At 45.6% G+C, this 17,398-nt stretch overlaps 1 protein-coding gene across 1 annotated transcript; it reads right to left on the bottom strand.

The window, feature by feature from the left end:
* Window positions 1-16,062: 16,062 nt before the first annotated feature.
* LOC127321029 (uncharacterized) lies at window positions 16,063-17,155 on the bottom strand. The gene has a single exon (XM_051350079.2). The coding sequence runs from the start codon at window positions 17,134-17,136 to the stop codon at window positions 16,486-16,488; it is 651 nt and encodes a 216-aa protein (XP_051206039.2). The 5' UTR covers window positions 17,137-17,155; the 3' UTR covers window positions 16,063-16,485.
* Window positions 17,156-17,398: the final 243 nt, after the last annotated feature.

Here is a 17,398-nt window from a genome sequence, read left to right as displayed (position 1 = left end):
CCGAGGCCCAGCAGGGTCTGGTGCCGGAAGGCGGTCCTTCCCCAGGCCGCGGGTAGATGCGGAGATATCCGCCTCATTCCACTTCTGGGCGTAGGGGAGGAGGTGCCCCAGGTCTTTGCCCGCGCGTTTCAGCTCAACGATCTGGCCTAGGAGGCCGGTAGGCTTGTCTTGTACAGCGGCAGCAGCGGGACCAACGTGCAGCACCACGTCCCGCGAGCCGCCTGAGGCGTCGCCCTCCACAGCCTTGCCGCGGGAAGCCCCGGGCTTGAGGAACTTGGTGATCTTGGGGGTCTCTAACGGCGCCGTTTGCTTGGCCGCGGAAGGTCCTTGGCTGGGCGGCGGTGTCGGCGTGGCCTCGGGAGGAGGAGAAGATACCGGCGTGGAAGTATCCGGCGCGGTGGGGGAAGAGCTTGACTGCTTCTTCTTTTTCTTCGGGGGAGGAGGAACCAAAGGTTCCGCCTGCCCGGCATCTGTCTGGCCGGCGCCGATGTTGCTGGCGCCGGTGTCTTGAGCTTTTGGAGGGGAGGTGAAGTCCTCCTCCGCGCGGTGATCAGGAGGTGTTGGGGCCGCGCACCCCGAACTTGTAGTGCCTCCCGAAGGGGAGGCAGAGGTGTTGCCGGCACCAGATGGTACCGGACTTGAGTGAGGAGGAGGAGTGGAGGTCCTCGCGGAGCCGGCAGAGCCAAGCTCAAGCGCAGGGCTGAAAGAAAGGAAAAAGAGAGCGAATTGGAAAAAAGCAACCGGAAAAGAACTCGGTGGAAACAAAGAGAGCACAAAAAGAAATAAAAACTTACCCGGAAGAAACCGGCATCCGCTTCTGCTTGTAGCGCTTGGTGCTAACCTGCTTCCCTCCAATGACTTCAGTCCGAGGGCGTTTGGCAGGGGGAGCATGGCTGGGGCCGGCGCCAGCAGCTGGAGGATCACTCTTCTGGCCTTCGGCCATGAGTTTATCCAGGAACTCATCCCCAACCTCGGCCTGCAGGGGGGGCTCATGCTCATGGACCTGAGGGTTGATGCTGGCTGAGGGAATGTCTACAGAATAGCAGTAACAAAAAGAATATAAGAAAACGAACGGAAAGGCTACCTCAAGCAAGGTCAAGTCATCAGACGAACCAGCTGGTTCCGGCGGAGACTTGCCGAGGCGAGAAGATGGAGTCCGGCCCATCCTTAGATCCAGCCAATGAATGACGGGATCCGGATCATACTTGTCCAGAGGCCTCTTCCGGCAAGGGCCTCGTCGGTCTGAGTCGATCCGGGGGAAGCGAGCCCTAGCCTGGAAACAAAGGAAAAAAGAGAGATTAGTCGCAAATATGAAAGTTACCGGTAGTACGACCCGAGCCGCACAGTTTCTTACTTCTTGGGACGGGGGATTTCTGGAGCTGAGAGGGCAAAGGCCCCACTCCCAGTCATCCGGCATGTCCGTTTGGCAAATTTGGCTAGCCTTCAGGACCACGTCAGCCTTGCTCAAGGGCAAGCCGGTGATCTTGGTGGGATCACCGGGGCCGTACATCTCACTAATCTTGTGAGCGCGCTGTTGAAGGGGAAGCACCCGGCGGTAGATGAAGGCGCGGATGATATCGTCGGAGCAGATGTCGGTATCCTTCATCAACCTCAGCATGAAGCGCACCACCCGGTTCGTCTCGGCGTGATCCGTACCGGGGTTGTACTGCCAGTTGGCCTTGGCGGGCGGCGCCGGGTTGAACGCCGGCAAGTTGATGAGGTCGACGTCGCCCGCGTTCTTCACATAGAAGAACGTCGTCTGCCACAACCGGCAAGACTCGAGGCCGTTGAACTTAAAAAAGGGGCTCCCTTGGCGGGAGCCGATGATGCAAGACCCGCATTGAACGGGGGGTTTGGGCTTGGGAATGTCCTTGCCTTGGACCGAATTGATCCGAAGGGAGAAAAAGCGGGCAAACGTCTCGCGAGCGGGACGGATGCCAATGTAGCCCTCCATGAAGGCCACAAAACAAGAAAGATAAAAAACGGCATTGCCGGGAAGGTGGTGAGGTTGGAGACGATAGAAGTTGAGGAATTGGTGAAAGAAATCAGAAGCAGGAAGGCCGAAGCCACGCTCGAAATGAGCAAGGAAAACAACGACCTCACCGGGTTCGAGCACCGGTTCGATCTCGTCACCTGGAAGCCGGCAGATGACTCCTTCCGGAATCCTCCTAGACCGGTAGAGCCAGTCGATCTCATACAGAGTCACGTCGGAACCCCTCCAGGCTCCGCGTGTCTTGTCTTTTCCGGAGGCCCGGCTAGATGTGCCGGCCTCTTGTTTCCGGCTAGATGCCAGATCCATCCGGGCGAGGTCTTCGGTTAGCCCGTCAGAAGTGCTACTACCTTGGTTGCTAGAGGTGGCAGCGGGGAGAGACCCTTCGCTAGACATAAGAATCTAGGTGACACCGAAATCTATTGAAAAACGGTTTTCCCCAAACAGACCCTCGCGCGAAGATCTACGAGTAAGAGGAAAAGCAAAATAAAGAAGGGATAAATACTCTACCGCCCCCAAGATCCGAAGTCCGAAAAGGAAAGGGGTAAAGGCGCATCGGGCCTAACCTGAGGCGGCGGAGTCGCAGAGGAAAAGGTTCGCCGGAGGTACGGTGAGCCTGCGGCCGGCGAGGAGGTCCGTCGACGGCGAGGCGAGGAAGTTCTTGAGGAAGCACGAATGCAGCGGACGTGGTGAGCGCGCTGCAGAAGGTTCCCACACGACGAGGTCCGGTGGAAGTGCATCGTGAGTTCGCCGGGCGACGGGGCTCGGGCGAGCGACGGCGGACGGAGAACGGTGAAGGCACGGAGGCGAAGAGCACTGTGCGCAAGGAAGTGGAGAATGCGAGAAGAGGAAGAAGGAGCGGCGGTTGCGCTTATAAAGAAGAAGGGAAGTGGGCTGAAAACCGCTGGGCCGTGGCGGTTCGCCTCGCGGCCCGCGGCGGTTCGCACCATGGGCCGCCACGTGTCGGAGAGATACACGCGAAAAAATAGGAGGCCACACGGAGGCACACAGGAGATCCAAAACGGCTAGTGGGATCCGCAGCGGTGCATTAAATGGGCGCGCGGGAGTCGAAGCGAAATGACAGCGACAACGGCGCGTCGATCCACAGTGCGCATGTCTCTGTCAGGCGCGGGGCCCGAGATATTCTCGACTTCGCCGAGGAGGTGTTTAATGGTTAAGGTACCGGAAGACAAGATACCGGAGAATGACTTACAAAGAAAGATAAGGAAGATCCGGGCAAAGATGCCGGATCCGAGCCTGACGCCGGATGGATCAAACCGGTATCCAAAGACGTAAGAACCTGGCATGGTCTGTTGGATAGGATCCGCCAGACTATACCAGCTTCGGGGACTAATGTTGGGGGGATGACCCCCGGTATGCCAAAGGCATGCCAAACCGGATGGTTTGAGCCATCAGGATACCGGTTAGATGTTCATGCCGGAGTCTAAGATAGGCGTTTGGCTGAACAGGCTAAGCCGGTATCCTCATAAGAGGGATACCGGAACCGGATAGAAAAGGTACCGGGCCACCTGAAGGAATGGCTTGTCGGCAAAGCTGGTCAAAGATCCTCTCCAGAGCTAGAAGACAAGGATGAGCTAAGCAAAGTAGCTTTAAACGAAGGGCTGACGATAAAGAAGAAGATGACGGAGAAAGAAGCCGGAGGACGTCAGCCTCCCTGATTAAAGAAGACCCCAGTGTCATCTATGATTAAAGTAGCTTTGTACAGTAGCCTTGTAAAGTAGTTTGTCCAGTCAAAGATGCCATTAGGGTTTCTTGCACTGTAAGCCACCCTCTCCCCTATATAAGGAGAGGGGGCAGCCCTTCTTCACGGGCGCGGAACACAGAGAGAGAAAAACCTGTAACTTGTGTGAATCAAGGAACATGGTGATCTAGAGTGAGTTCTTCCTTGTGTCTTTCTTCTTCAACCTCTGGCCTTGGCCAAGTTCTTGAGGAAACCATCTGGAAGTTCATCCCACCTGATCACAAACCCTCCCCCGAATCCTCTTGCGTCCATTCGGCCCCAATCTAAGCCATCCTATGGCATCTGTCTGTTCACCACGACGACATTGGTGTTTTCGAATTAGAAACAAGAACAAAAGGAAACAAGCAAACAAAACAAAATCTTTTTGGGTTTTCTTATAGCAAACTAGCAATAGCAAATAAAGTGAAACAAATGCAAGAAACCAAAGCAAACAAATGGTGAAGAGAAACAACAGAAATATTTTTGGTTTTTTTGTGTTTTGGGAAGGAAACAAAGCAAAAACAAGAAATAGCAAACTAAAAGAAACACTGAAAAGAGAGATGGCAGAAATCTGCCAAAACCTGACAGCAGTACAGAAATCGATTTTTACAAAAATCTTACGTTGCTCAGCTCGAAAAGTGTTCAACTAATAAAAGTTAGATAACAACCTGGGGAACATGCACAAAAATTGGCAGCTCAAAATAACGTTCTGGCTGTGCGCACGAATTTTTCTAGTAACAGCCCAGAATCTGTTTTCAGGCAGCACTTCCCCAAATATCATCTCCCTCTCATTAGAAAACCACCCAAAGAGACTAAACAAGTATGTATAAGTATCCAGCAATCATAATATGCAAAGAATGAGTTATGCTGGTATACCTCCCCCCAAGCTTAGGCTTTTGGCCTAAGTGGAGATCAACCCCATGGTGCCCATGAACATTTTTGGGTGTTAAAATTATTATTACAGGGCAGAATTTTTGAAATCTTCGATTAACTAAGGAACTTTGCAAATTAAAAATGCTACAGCAACTAGAGCAAATGGAGGAAGAAAGAGATGTTGTTTACCTCCTCTATGCATATAAAAAGTATTCGTTAACAAGGTTGATCAAGTCTTGTCACCAAATAAATTTTACATAGCATAAGAAGAAATAAACCTCAAATCAATCATGTTACCTTGAATTGTATTGATATGGATCCAATCACAAGAGTTTGATATTCTTCCTTAGGCTCATATATAGGACAATCAATAGTTCCCACTTTGATAGTTCTCACATTAGAAATAGTATTAACTCCACACGCTTTCTCAATCTTCTTGGGGAAATAAACGGTATGCTCCTTATCATCAACATTGAAAGTAACCTTTCCTTTATTGCAATCAATAACAGCCCCTGCGGTGTTAAGAAAAGGTCTCCCAAGAATAATAGACATATTATCATCTTCAGGCATTTCCAACACAACAAAATCAGTTAATATCAAGCAGTTAGTAGTAACTTGAACAGGAACATTCTCACATATCCCAACAGGAATAGCAGTAGATTTATCAGCCATTTGCAAAGATATATCAGTAGGTATCAACTTATCTAAGTAAAGTCTCTTATAAAGAGAAAAAGGCATAACACTAACACCGGCTCCCAAGTCACATAGAGCAGTTTTAACATAATTATTCTTAATAGAACAAGGAATAGTAGGTATACCTGGGTCGCCCAACTTCTTTGGAACTTTTCCATTGAAAGAGTAATTAGCAAGCATAGTGGAAATTTCCTCATTGGGGATTTTCCTTTTGTTAGTAACAATATCTTTCATATACTTTGAATAAGGAGGCAATTTAATAGCATCAGTCAAAGGGATTTGCAAGAATAAAGGTTTCATCCAATCACAAAATTTATTATAGTGTTCTTCTTCCTTTGATTTTAGTTTCTTAGCAGGAAAAGGCATTTGCTTTTGAACCCAAGGTTCTCTTTCATTACCATGTTTCTCAGCAATAAAATCTTCTTTAGTGTACTTTTTATTTTTAGCATGCTTTTCAGGTTCTTCTTCTACCTCTTCTTTATCAGAAGCATCATTCTTATCATTATCTTTATCATGTTCATTACCACTTTCAGTTTCAGCATCAGAAATAGAAATACTATTAGGATCATTAACAGGTTCAGAGGATTCTACAACATTTTTATGTTTCTTCTTCTTTTTCTTCCTAGAATGAGCACTAGGTTCAATGCGTTGAGAATCTTGTTCAATTCTTTTGGGATGCCCTTCAGGATATAGAGGATCCTGGGTAGAGACACCACCTCTAGTTGTTACTTCATAAGCATGTTTCTCTTTAGAATTATTCCCTAACAAGTCATTTTGCACTTTAGTGAGTTGATCAATTTGAGTTTGAATCATATGAAAATGTTTAACAAGCATCTTAACATCATTGGAGGTTCTCTCCACAATACCATGCAATTCACTAATAGCTCGAGAATTTTCCATTAAATGATTCTCTACTCTCATATTAAAATTTTCTTGCTTAACAATATAATTATCAAACTCATCTAAGCATTGTGCAGGAGGTTTCGAATACGGAATATCTTCCCTAGTAAAGCGTTGAAGGGAGTTTACCTCAATCATGGATGAAGGGGAATTATCTCACATATATCTTCTATAGGAGGTAGATTCTTCACATCTTCAGATTTAATACCTTTCTCCTTGAGAGACTTCTTGGCTTCCCTCATATCTTCATCATTCAATTTAATTAAACCCCTCTTCTTCAATATTGGCGTTGGAGTTGGTTGGGCGTAGTCCAATCATCATGATTCCGGCTTATTTTAGCCAATAATTCTTCAGCGTCATCGGGAGTTCTTTTCCTGAAAACACAACCAGCACAACTATCCAGGTATGCCCTAGACTCAATGGTTAGTCCACTATAAAATATATCAAGTAAATCATGCTTTTCCAAATCATGATCAGGCTGAGCTCTAATAAGAGAGCAAAATCTCGCCCAAGCCTCAGGCAATTTCTCTTCATCTCCCTGGTCAAAATTATAAATTCTCTGCAAAGCAATATGTTGAGCACTAGCAGGAAAGTATTTGCGGAAGAAAACATCAAGCAATTCTTTCGGACTTTTAATAGAATTAGGTGGCAAATTATTATACCAAGTTCTAGCGTCATCCTTTAATGAGAATGGAAAGATTTTAGCAACAAAGTAAGTACGCATCTTGACATCATCAGAAAACAAGCTACTTAGAGTAGATAACTCAGTCATGTGTTCAACAGCACTTTCTTTTTCAGTACCACAAAAGGGTGTTTTCTCAACAATAGCTATATGAGATAGATCAAGAGAAAAATCATAATCTTTATCCCTAATGTTTATAGGAGATGTGGCAAACTTAGGATCAGGAGATAGTTTATATCTAACAGCATGTTCTGCAAGCAACTTTTTAATTTTTCTTGCATCAGTAGTAGCATTGCATTTTTCAATAAAATCATCATTAAGCTCCACATAATCTTCATCAGGATCATCACTAAAATAATCAAGTTCAGGTGAACTAACAGGTGTAGTAGCATTAGGAGTTTCAGTATTTTCAATTTGTCTAGACCTAGCAATTGTAGCATCTAGAAAAGATCCCAATGAACCACTATCATCAAGCACAGTAGAAATATTATCAATATTATGAGAGTGTTCAGATTCAGCAGAAGTACCCGCATGCGAAGCATGTGGCGGTGAAACAAGTTTATCAATCACAGATGGTGAATCAAGTGTAGCGGAGGTACTCAGAATTGTACCTTTTCTTGTAGTGGATGGTAATATGGCGATCTTAGTATCGCGAGGTTTACCCATGATGGAGAATTTGCAGCAAACAATATTAATCCAAGTGAACTTCCAAATAAAGCTATGCTCCCCGGCAACGGCGCCAGAAAATAGTCTTGATGACCCACAAGTATAGGGGATCGCAACAGTCTTCGAGGGAAGTAAAACCCAATTTATTGATTCGACACAAGGGGAGACAAAGAACACTTGGAAGCCTTAACAGCGGAGTTGTCAATTCAGCTGCACCTGGAAATAGACTTGCTCGCAAGGGTTTATCAGTAGTAACAATTTTATAGCAGTAGCAGTAGTGAAATAACAGACGAGTACTTGAGAGACAGCAGTAGTGATTTTAGTAAACAGCAGGATTAAAATACTGTAGGCACGGGGACGGATAACGGGCGTTGCATGGATGAGAGAAACTCATGTAACAATCATAGCAGGGCATTTGCAGATAATAATAAAACGGTGTCCAAGTACAAAGCAATCAATAGGCATGTGTTCCATATATAGTCGTGCGTGCTCGCAATGAGAAACTTGCACAACATCTTTTGTCCTACCAGCCGGTGGCAGCCGGGCCTCAAGGGAAACTACTGGATATTAAGGTACTCCTTTTAATAGAGTACCGGAGCAAAGCATTAACACTCCGTGAACACATGTGATCCTCACATCGCTACCATTCCCTCCGGTTGTCCCGATTTCTGTCACTTCGGGGCCATTGGTTCCGGACAGCGACATGTGTATACAACTTATAGGTAAGACCATAAACAATGAATATCATGATGAAATAATAACATGTTCAGATCTGAGATCATGGCACTCGGGCCCTAGTGACAAGCATTAAGCATAACAAGTTGCAACAATATCATCAAAGTACCAATTACGGACACTAGGCACTATGCCCTAACAATCTTATGCTATTACATGACCAATCTCATCCAATCCCTACCATCCCCTTCGGCCTACAGCGGGGGAATTACTCACACATGGATGGGGGAAACATGGCTGGTTGATGTAGAGGCGTTGGCGGTGATGGCGGCGATGATCTCCTCCAATTCCCCGTCCCGGCGGAGTGCCAGAACGGAGAATTCTGGCTCCCGCGACGGAGTTTCGCGATGTGGCGGCGTTCTGGAGGGTTTCTGGCGACTTCGACTTCTCCCCGTGCGTTTTTAGGTCGAGGCCGATAAATAGTCCGAAGGAGGGCGTCGGAGGCCGGCCGAGGGGGCCACACCACAGGGCCGCGCGGGCCCCCCTGGGCCGCGCCGCCCTATGGTGTGGGGCCCTCGGGCCTCCACCTTACTTGACCTTCTGGCTCCGTCATTATTCTTGGAAAATAGGGCCTTCTGCATAAATTTCGAGGATTTTCCCGAAAGTTGGATTTCTGCACAAAAACGAAACACCAGAGCAGTTCTGCTGAAAACAGCGTTAGTCCGTGTTAGTTGCATCCAAAATACACAAATTAGAGGCAAAACAATAGCAAAAGTGTTCGGGAAAGTAGATACGTTTTGGACGTATCACCCTCCCTCTCCCTTGCGCGTGCGGCGGCCACCCACGCCATCCCCGCCGCCACCCCTCTGCCTCCACCGCGTCAGCTATGCAGCGATGGTGGCCAGCGGCGCCCTTGCGCTGTACGGCTGCATCCGCTGCGCAGGTGCAGGGGGCGCTCGAGCTCCATCTAGCAGCTCCCCTTTCTGGACGGCTAGTGGGGAGGAGAAAGGGAGGCCGCCGGCCGCCGCCATCCACGGCCCCACAGCTATGGCGCGACTCTCTCCTGCCTCCCCTCTCCCGCTCGTTCACGTGCTCTCTCCTCCACGAATCACCCTCCGGCCGATTTCCCGTCATCGTCGTGGCCGGTCGAGAGCAGCGCGGGCCTGGGCGCGAGGCAGCACGAGCGGGGCGTCGGCCTTGGCGCGAGCTGCGTGCAGCACGAGCGCGACGCCGGCCTTCGACGCGAGCCCCGTGTCCGGCACGAGCGGGACAGAAGATTTGTGGAGGCGGCCGCCGGTCCTGCTGATGGCAAAGAAGAGGAAGGGCGGGCTGTCTCTGCCATGGAGGCGCTATTGGAGGTGGTCAAGGAGGCTCCCACTTCAACGTCATGGACTCCTTCAGCAGATCCAGTGGTATAGGACAGTCCGCATTCTCCTTCATCTCTTAAATTTTTCTTCAGCTGCTCATAGTGAATTTTGTGCATGATTCCTCATCCCACTTGCACCAATTTTTTGACAATGGATCTGTTTTGCTCACTGGATATTCTGTCCGTTGACAAACATAGGTATTCTGGTGTAATATATATTACAAATTGCAGGAGGAAGATGTAAAGGCATCCAGGTGAGTTATATTCTCACGGCTTCTCTTATGTTGTTTTTCCTCATTTTGTTTTGCAATTGCAGTATCTTCATCTTTGATGGCTTTATGTTGGAAAAATCATGTCTCTTTTTTACATATCGGACCTGGGTTGCTAACCAATCTGTTAGACATAAACACATCATTTTATATGAGATGGTTCATCCTCTGTTAGCTCTGTTTGTTAGTTGCATCATCAACATGCCTGTTGCCGGTGCATCCATGACAACGGCCACATTAAATCTTCCTTTGATATATCACTTTGTTGAACAAATGAAGTTTCTTATTCATTTTTCTACCTCGTGATGTTCAGCAGCAGTAGTAAAAATGATATGTTCTTGCGGTGGATTTGTATGAAATTCATTCTACACATGATATTTTTTATATGAGAACTATTGCTTTGATTGCACCTAGTGCTTGAATTGAGGTTTATTTTGTCTCTCTAATGATATGGAAGGTGGTCAGGTTTCATCCCCGCTAATTGTAGGTGGATCAATTTGTACTTAACCAAGTAGAGCCCAAAACCGCATCATTTTATGACACCTCAGCTTGTACTTCAACTAGCTGGAGAATTTCTCACTGCGCTCTACCACCATAGCCTGATAGTAGAGGTTCATATCTCTGTTATAGCTTTAGCAGCAAAAGAGCTCTGAAGTGTTGAAGAGCTCCGAATTGTGATCAAACTATAAGAGATGTGATGCAGTTTGTCAGTAACTTGTGTGATCTTCAACAGTGTGACCTTAGTATGAAGAAATTGTGGATGTATGAATGATGAATTATTCAGATAGCAACCTACAGTTTGTCGTGTTATGCAACATTTGATTTATTTGATGACTCCCACACATTTTTGCAGGTTCAGGGGCCACCTGTGCCACACAGATGTTGTTTCCTTCACATATTGACTATCTAACTCCAAATTATTAAATAGGTAAGTGGTGTATTCTTTCTGTACTTAGGTCAATAAACAGCAATTCTTGTTGTTGTTGCATTCTGTGCTGCTGATAAATTTAGTTGATACATGTTTTTTCTTTATACACTTTCTCTTTTTACAAATTCTTTCGTATTCTAAGTCAATCCTTACACTGGTCTAGGTAGTATTACTGAAATAATTTAGAGTATTGACCTATTACTCTATGATCAATGTATTATTGGCAGGTAACTCAGAATGTACTAGAACACTTCTGAGTTAGAAGAACTGAGGTTCTATATAATTTTGAGGAGTATGTTGTAGATGTTGGCTTAGGACCCAAACCCACTGATGGTCTTCTGTGCTGCCACGACCTCCTTTCTATGTCTCAGCGGAAGTTGTGTGGGTAGCCACTCGAACCGGCCTTTTTATCTTCCCTGGTTGGTGGCTATGGGTATAGATACATGGAGCTCTGGACATCGAGGCTATTTAGTGACTAGATACATGAGGCGACAACGAGGCTTGCCATGTCCAGGTTGTTCTTTCTCCCATCCCTTCATTCATCTTTGAACTCAATTCATAAGTGTGATCAAGATGTGAGTTGACCCTTTCATGTGTTATGTGTTCTCTGCTTGTTTGGTGACTAGGTCAATAAGGAGCACGGTATGTTCATTCTGATGGCAAAAGAGATGGATCCCTGATTTATTAAACTAAATGTGTGTACTCTTTTATAGATTAAGAGGTACAATGTTGTTACACGGCTTGCTGTTACTAGAAACCAGTTTTATTGTCATGTTTAATTGTGCGTCACTCTTTTTGGAAATAGTTGCAACTATAAAATCTGGTGGGCTTCTATTTCTCCGTTGATGGATCTACATGTTAAATTACTTACTCCCCTGTTGTTTTTTTGGTTGGTATTCATAGTCTGTGCCTCGAGTTGGGAAAACAATTTGTTTGTGTACCCGTGCATACTACAGTGCTTCAGAATCTACTACATTTCTTGATTTTAACGTTTTGCTCTCCTCATGCAGGTACACAACAGTAGATGTCGTGCCTTTCTAAGCAGCATTTTTGATGTGTTACTAGGTTTGTTAGGAGCCTCATGTGCTATTTATAGGTTGACATGCCCTTTGCCTGGTTGACCTGCTTCGCCTTGTGCGTCCTACTGCGGAATCATTTTCACTCTGGTTCATCATACTCATGGAGGAGGTCAGCCAGCGATGCGGCTCATGGTCTTCGTACTCGCCTTCCCATGCCATTAAGGTACCTTATGTTGCTTTTGTCCTCAGTTCTTCCAACGTTATGTGCTTTTGCTCCAAGAATAATATGTAGAGAAGAAAGACGGAAAGTATTATAGCAAATGTAAACGTCAACTTTCTATAAGAGTTTAAGTTACTTTATAGATACTGGAGAACCTAACTTAAAATCTACAGTAAATTCTTCAGGTTTCTAGGGAGAACGCTTACCACACATGAACAAATTAAAAGGGAGAGGGGTATAAGAATTGTTCATATACTATTGGACTAAACATGTGGGGGACTTTAAAAAATTAGGGTCTACAAACAGAGAAGCAGCATATAGGATCTTATTGCAAGTCTGGTATACCATGAAAGCTTGGGAGCTGGGTAATAGCCTTTGTGTCTTCACGGTGTAAAACATATCTGGCCATTTCTTAATACAAAACTAGATCATTTTCTCGAGGTAACTGTATGATTAAATATTTCTTTTGTATGATGTGTAGCTGATTGTGCGGAAGAACAGGGCTTGTGAATACATTTAAATATTTGATGCATCATCTCATATCAACCATTTGTCGATGGAGAAATGTTGATATAACTGTATATGATGAATAGGGATGAGACATGTCGTATAAGATTATACCCCAGCGATTAACTAATCTGCCATGTTAGTCCACTTATTATGATCTTAAATTTTGAATTTTGACCTGACACCTTCCTAAAATATCTTTGTACAACCTACTGGAGTCCATGTTTTTATTTAATACAATGGGGAGCATAGTTCACTTATTCATGGGGCTTGATCCTTAGAACTTCTGTATTAGTAAGAACGTTTTGTATTATCTTCTTTTATTATTTCTGAGTTCCGATATAAGTTTTTGGCGGACCAAAACAATTCACATACATTGGAAATTTATGAAGATAAGAATGGCAAGTATAAGCTATATGTACAGAACATCCATTTGACAAAATTTCCATGCTTGGCGTACCTATGAACAGATGGAATGTACGACACCTCAAGTGAGTACCCATGTCACTTGTCTTCTTAATTAGTCCAGATCCAGGTGTGAATCGTTGCTGAGTACCCAGATTTAAATGTGTGCCTCCATTTCATTCTACTTTGTCCAGTACCTTGACTTTCTTTGAAAACATGTGGGCAATTTCTATTATTCATGAAGTTTTTGTCTAACTCTCGACTTTATGTTTTACCGCATCTTTCTAGGTGTGGTTCTGCTATCAGAAAGACCGTACAGGCCGGTTATTTTGTATGTTCAAGTGTTGCTCATGGTTCAGGTAAAACACCATTTCTCCACCTTTGTGTCCGCTGCCCTTGTTTCTGGTAAGAGTGCATCAGTGCGCAATAGATTAGTTCAGAGCGTGTGGCACCATATTTGTTTCGGTTGTATTCATGATTGATCAGTGGTTGGTTCATTGCTGCATGTTCGAATTTTATGCTAAAATATTAAAGCATGGGTCTTCTTATATGATAGTTTTACCAGTAACTTTTCCTTGCTTCAGTTATGTGCAATATGTATCTTATTTTGATGTACATTCTTAAACGGAAAAATCACATGATTACAAATTCTTTTATTTTGTTTTTAGTGTTTATGTATTTCATTTTAGTGGGAACTAAAGCGAGGTACTTAGATATTGTTGTTCTAACTCTGTTTATTTTCTAATATAATGCTTCATTCATTTTGTCTTTTAGAAGTGGAAAAATGATCCTTACATAAAATGTATTCCTATTTCATTTTTTAGTTGTCCTAGCTCTATGTGCTAATATTCGTCCTTGCTTTTGATTACTTTGAGTAAGGTGCTATGCATGTATTCTTACAAGCACAGAACCTGCCATTGGATTTGCTCGTATATACAGTAATTGAAAACAAATATATAGAATGGTTAATGCCAAAGCTAACTATTTATTATGTTTTCATCTCCTTAGATCCTGTAGGATAATATTTCTTTCTTCCATGGCTTCAGGTTTATGGAGACCATCAAAATCCCTCCCGCCATCATTTTGGAAGCAATGTTGAAAAAGTTATCCTTTTAGTTTCCCCAAGGATGAAAGCCATGCCATCGGAGGAAGCTTCTTTCAGATTGATGTGATGTTTTATTCTTCTGCCTGTTTCCCCCAATCTTCACTCCATCCCCACTCGCTGTTCAGCCATCCAACATTGTCCTTGGAAAAAGCAGCACCGTCGTCTTCATCGCCCCTCAGCGAACATGACTATGCACACCGGCGAGGAGAGGGACAGAGGAGAAGGCCTTTTTGCTCGCCCCTTCGCGCTCTGGTAGCCAGCTTTGCCACCGCGTCTTCATCGTCGCTGAGGATGTAGGCCAGCATCCTCTGATTCTTCTTCATCTGGGACCTGCATCGGTTAGGTACATAAAAATGGCACCAACATGGCGGTTGCAGATTTTAACTGTAATCATTGGAAGACATAGAAGACTAGAACAAATACCGTATGCATCACTCATAGAATCTGATGAAACTAAGAAAATGTTTGGTAGAGGCTGTGGCTTCTTGCTGTCATACATATGTTTTCCTTCTCTAAGAAAATACAAAGCACCGTGCTTCTTAACTACTCTCTTAAAAAAGTTCTATCCATGAAATTTGGAAACTCTCTGGAACAATATTGCAGACCTGGGTTTTAGGCTTTAATGTGTGCTTCTTGTCACCAGCTGATATCTCTTCTATTTATTCAGTAAAAAAGAAACGAGTAGTTTCTTATTCTTTAATTGTTGCTTCCTTATTCAGTAACAGCAAAGTACTTTTACTGAGTGCAAAATATATTGGAAATAATTTCATTCCATTGTATTTGTGGTCTCCTGATTTTCATTAAACAACAAAGGGACACATAAATGCAATTTTTTTGAAAATAATAGTATCTTAGCAATCTTCCACAAATACTATTTATGGACTGTTCCGTCTCTATGAGAGCTGCTATTTATTGACTGTCAGTTGGTACCTATATGGCTATATTATATAGCTAGAGTTCTCTTTTGTAAACTAAGACTTGCTACTGATTTTTTTACTAGAAATCCTATTGCTAACATTTCCTATAGGGGCTATCATCAGTAATCAATTAGTCTTCTTCTAGGCACACTTTTAGAGAGGTTTATGATCGGTGTTGTGGCATCTGGCGTGGGAAACTTCTCGCCGAGCTCTCCATTCTTCCTCTGACCTCCTTTCATGTTGTCATTCGGAGAAATATCAAAGGTAATGCTCGCTATAACGTTCTTCTGTTCAAATGCAGTTCCGTTGCTCTGATTTGACATGATGCACCTTTTTTTTTGCTTACGATATGTTCTCACTTGCTTTTGAATAGTTGATGCCAACGTCTTCAATTATGGAAGACTGTTTCTTCATGTCTATTACTACACTCAAGCCTTTCCAGTCTTCATAGCTCAAAGTAATTTTTATTTCCCATTGTTAGCATATGCCCTCATGTATATTTGTGTTACAAATTCAGCTCTGCCTTTCTGTGTTTCAGAGGTTGTTGCTGCTGAAGTCAGCTTTTTCTGATGGCGTGCTATGCTCAATTGTCCAATAGGCAGCTTATGTAGATGTTACTTTTTTGTTCCTTTCTCACTTTTGTTGCTCTTGATAGAACTATCGAGTGTTTTTTGTATGCTTTATCCTAATTTTATCATATCGACTTCATTTTGTAAAACCTAAGAATCATTTCAACACCTTATTTATTTTTTTGATATGCAAAATGTTAATCTATGAATTTCGTGGGGTAGTGCGCTAAGGCTTGATACCCATTGAAAGGTGTTCATCATTTTGGAATGTGCTGGGGGGTAATGCATAAATTGTTGATCGGATCCTGTAGTGGTCAGAGTGCTTTATATCGAATTATATTATTATGTCTTAGATCTAATCATCATATTATTATGCTAGGAATCTAATCAGTGTGACTTATTCGAAATTTCAATACGAAAATTGGGAAACACGCGCAAAACCTAAGAAATGTGTTATCATATTGGTAGCTATTTTTATCATTGTTATGCGAAATAAACATTGACATGAGCTTCACGGGGTCGTGCGCCAAGGCGCACATCAAAATCTAGTATTGGTAGAAGGGGCCATTGCCATGACCATCGCCATTATCTCGTTGGAAGTAGCCATAGCCCGCGCTAAGGTTGTTGTAGCCATAGCCATGGTTGAAATGCAGAGGAAGAGGTGGCGGCGACGGTAGCACCATCGGCGCGAGCGCATGGCCGACGTCACCGCCCATCAGCTTCATCGTGGTATCGACCATGACATCATGGCCGCCGTCGGCGCCGTAGGTCGTCGCGAACGGGGCGGAGCAGTCGTAGTGATACAGGCTGCCGCGCAGCCTCATCATAGTGTCCAGGGTCAACGCATGGCTGCCGGTGCCGCCGTCGTCAATGAAGGAACCAGAGCAGCTGAGGTAGTCGAAGAGGTTATTACCGGCGCCGACCCCCATCAGTTTCATCGTGGTGCCCATGGCTTCCTCCTCATGGCTGCCAGAGGCATCGGGCGTGTAGGAGGGACCGGATCCGAGGTAGCCGAGGAGGCTGCCGCCGCCGGTGCACTGCTGCATCATATCCCTCCTGGGCGAAGATCTCGTGCGCCCGCACCGCGGCCTCCGCCTGGACCCTCTCGAGCGCGCCAAGAGCGGCATGCAGCTCCGGCAGCTCCCAGCCACGCAAGTCGCCGTCGATACGGACGCCGGCCGCGCGCATCTTTGCTTCCAGCTCCTCCCCCCTGCGCAGCTCCGCGTCGCGGGCCTTCATCAGCTGCTCCTCCCCCCTGCGCAGCTCCGCGTCGCGGGCCTTCATCAGCTGCTCCTCCCCCCTGCGCAGCTCCGCGTCGCGGGCCTTCATCAGCTGCTCCTCCTTGTGGAGGAGCTCGCGCAGCTCCGTCTGGCGCGCCGCCTCGTCGGTGGCGGGACAGGAGGCGTAAGGGTCGACGAGGCGGTCGAGGACGGCTTCCAGGGAGCTGTGGCCGTAGGTGTAGGGCTTGCCGGCGGGGGAGAAGACGATGAGCCCCACCTGCGCGCCGCAGAGCACAGAGAGCTCGAAGGCCTTCTTGACGAGGCCGTTGCGGGCCTTGCGGCGCTTGGAGAAGCAGACCTGCAGCCTCTTGGCGTCGTCGATGCGCTCCATCGGGATCTTCTTCCGCCCCTGCGTCAGCTTCCTCCTCCTCCCTCCCTCCTCCCCGTCGCCGCCGCCCTTCTCAGCCGCATTCTCCATTCTCTACGACGCACGCACAGCCGGAGCGATCGAGCAATGGAGAGACAAATTGATTTACGTCGAGGGTATATGCAATGAGCCAACGACGACGTACTATATGTAGTGTGGCTGTAGCCAACGTGGCTAAGGAAAGGAAATATATTTTGATAAGAAAGGAAAGAGACCGACTGATTGA

This window comes from Lolium perenne, chromosome 6 (genome assembly GCF_019359855.2).
Source record: "Lolium perenne isolate Kyuss_39 chromosome 6, Kyuss_2.0, whole genome shotgun sequence".
Lineage (NCBI taxonomy): Eukaryota > Viridiplantae > Streptophyta > Magnoliopsida > Poales > Poaceae > Lolium > Lolium perenne.
Note: the sequence above shows the minus strand (reverse complement) of the source record. Positions and strands in the feature narration are given on the sequence as shown.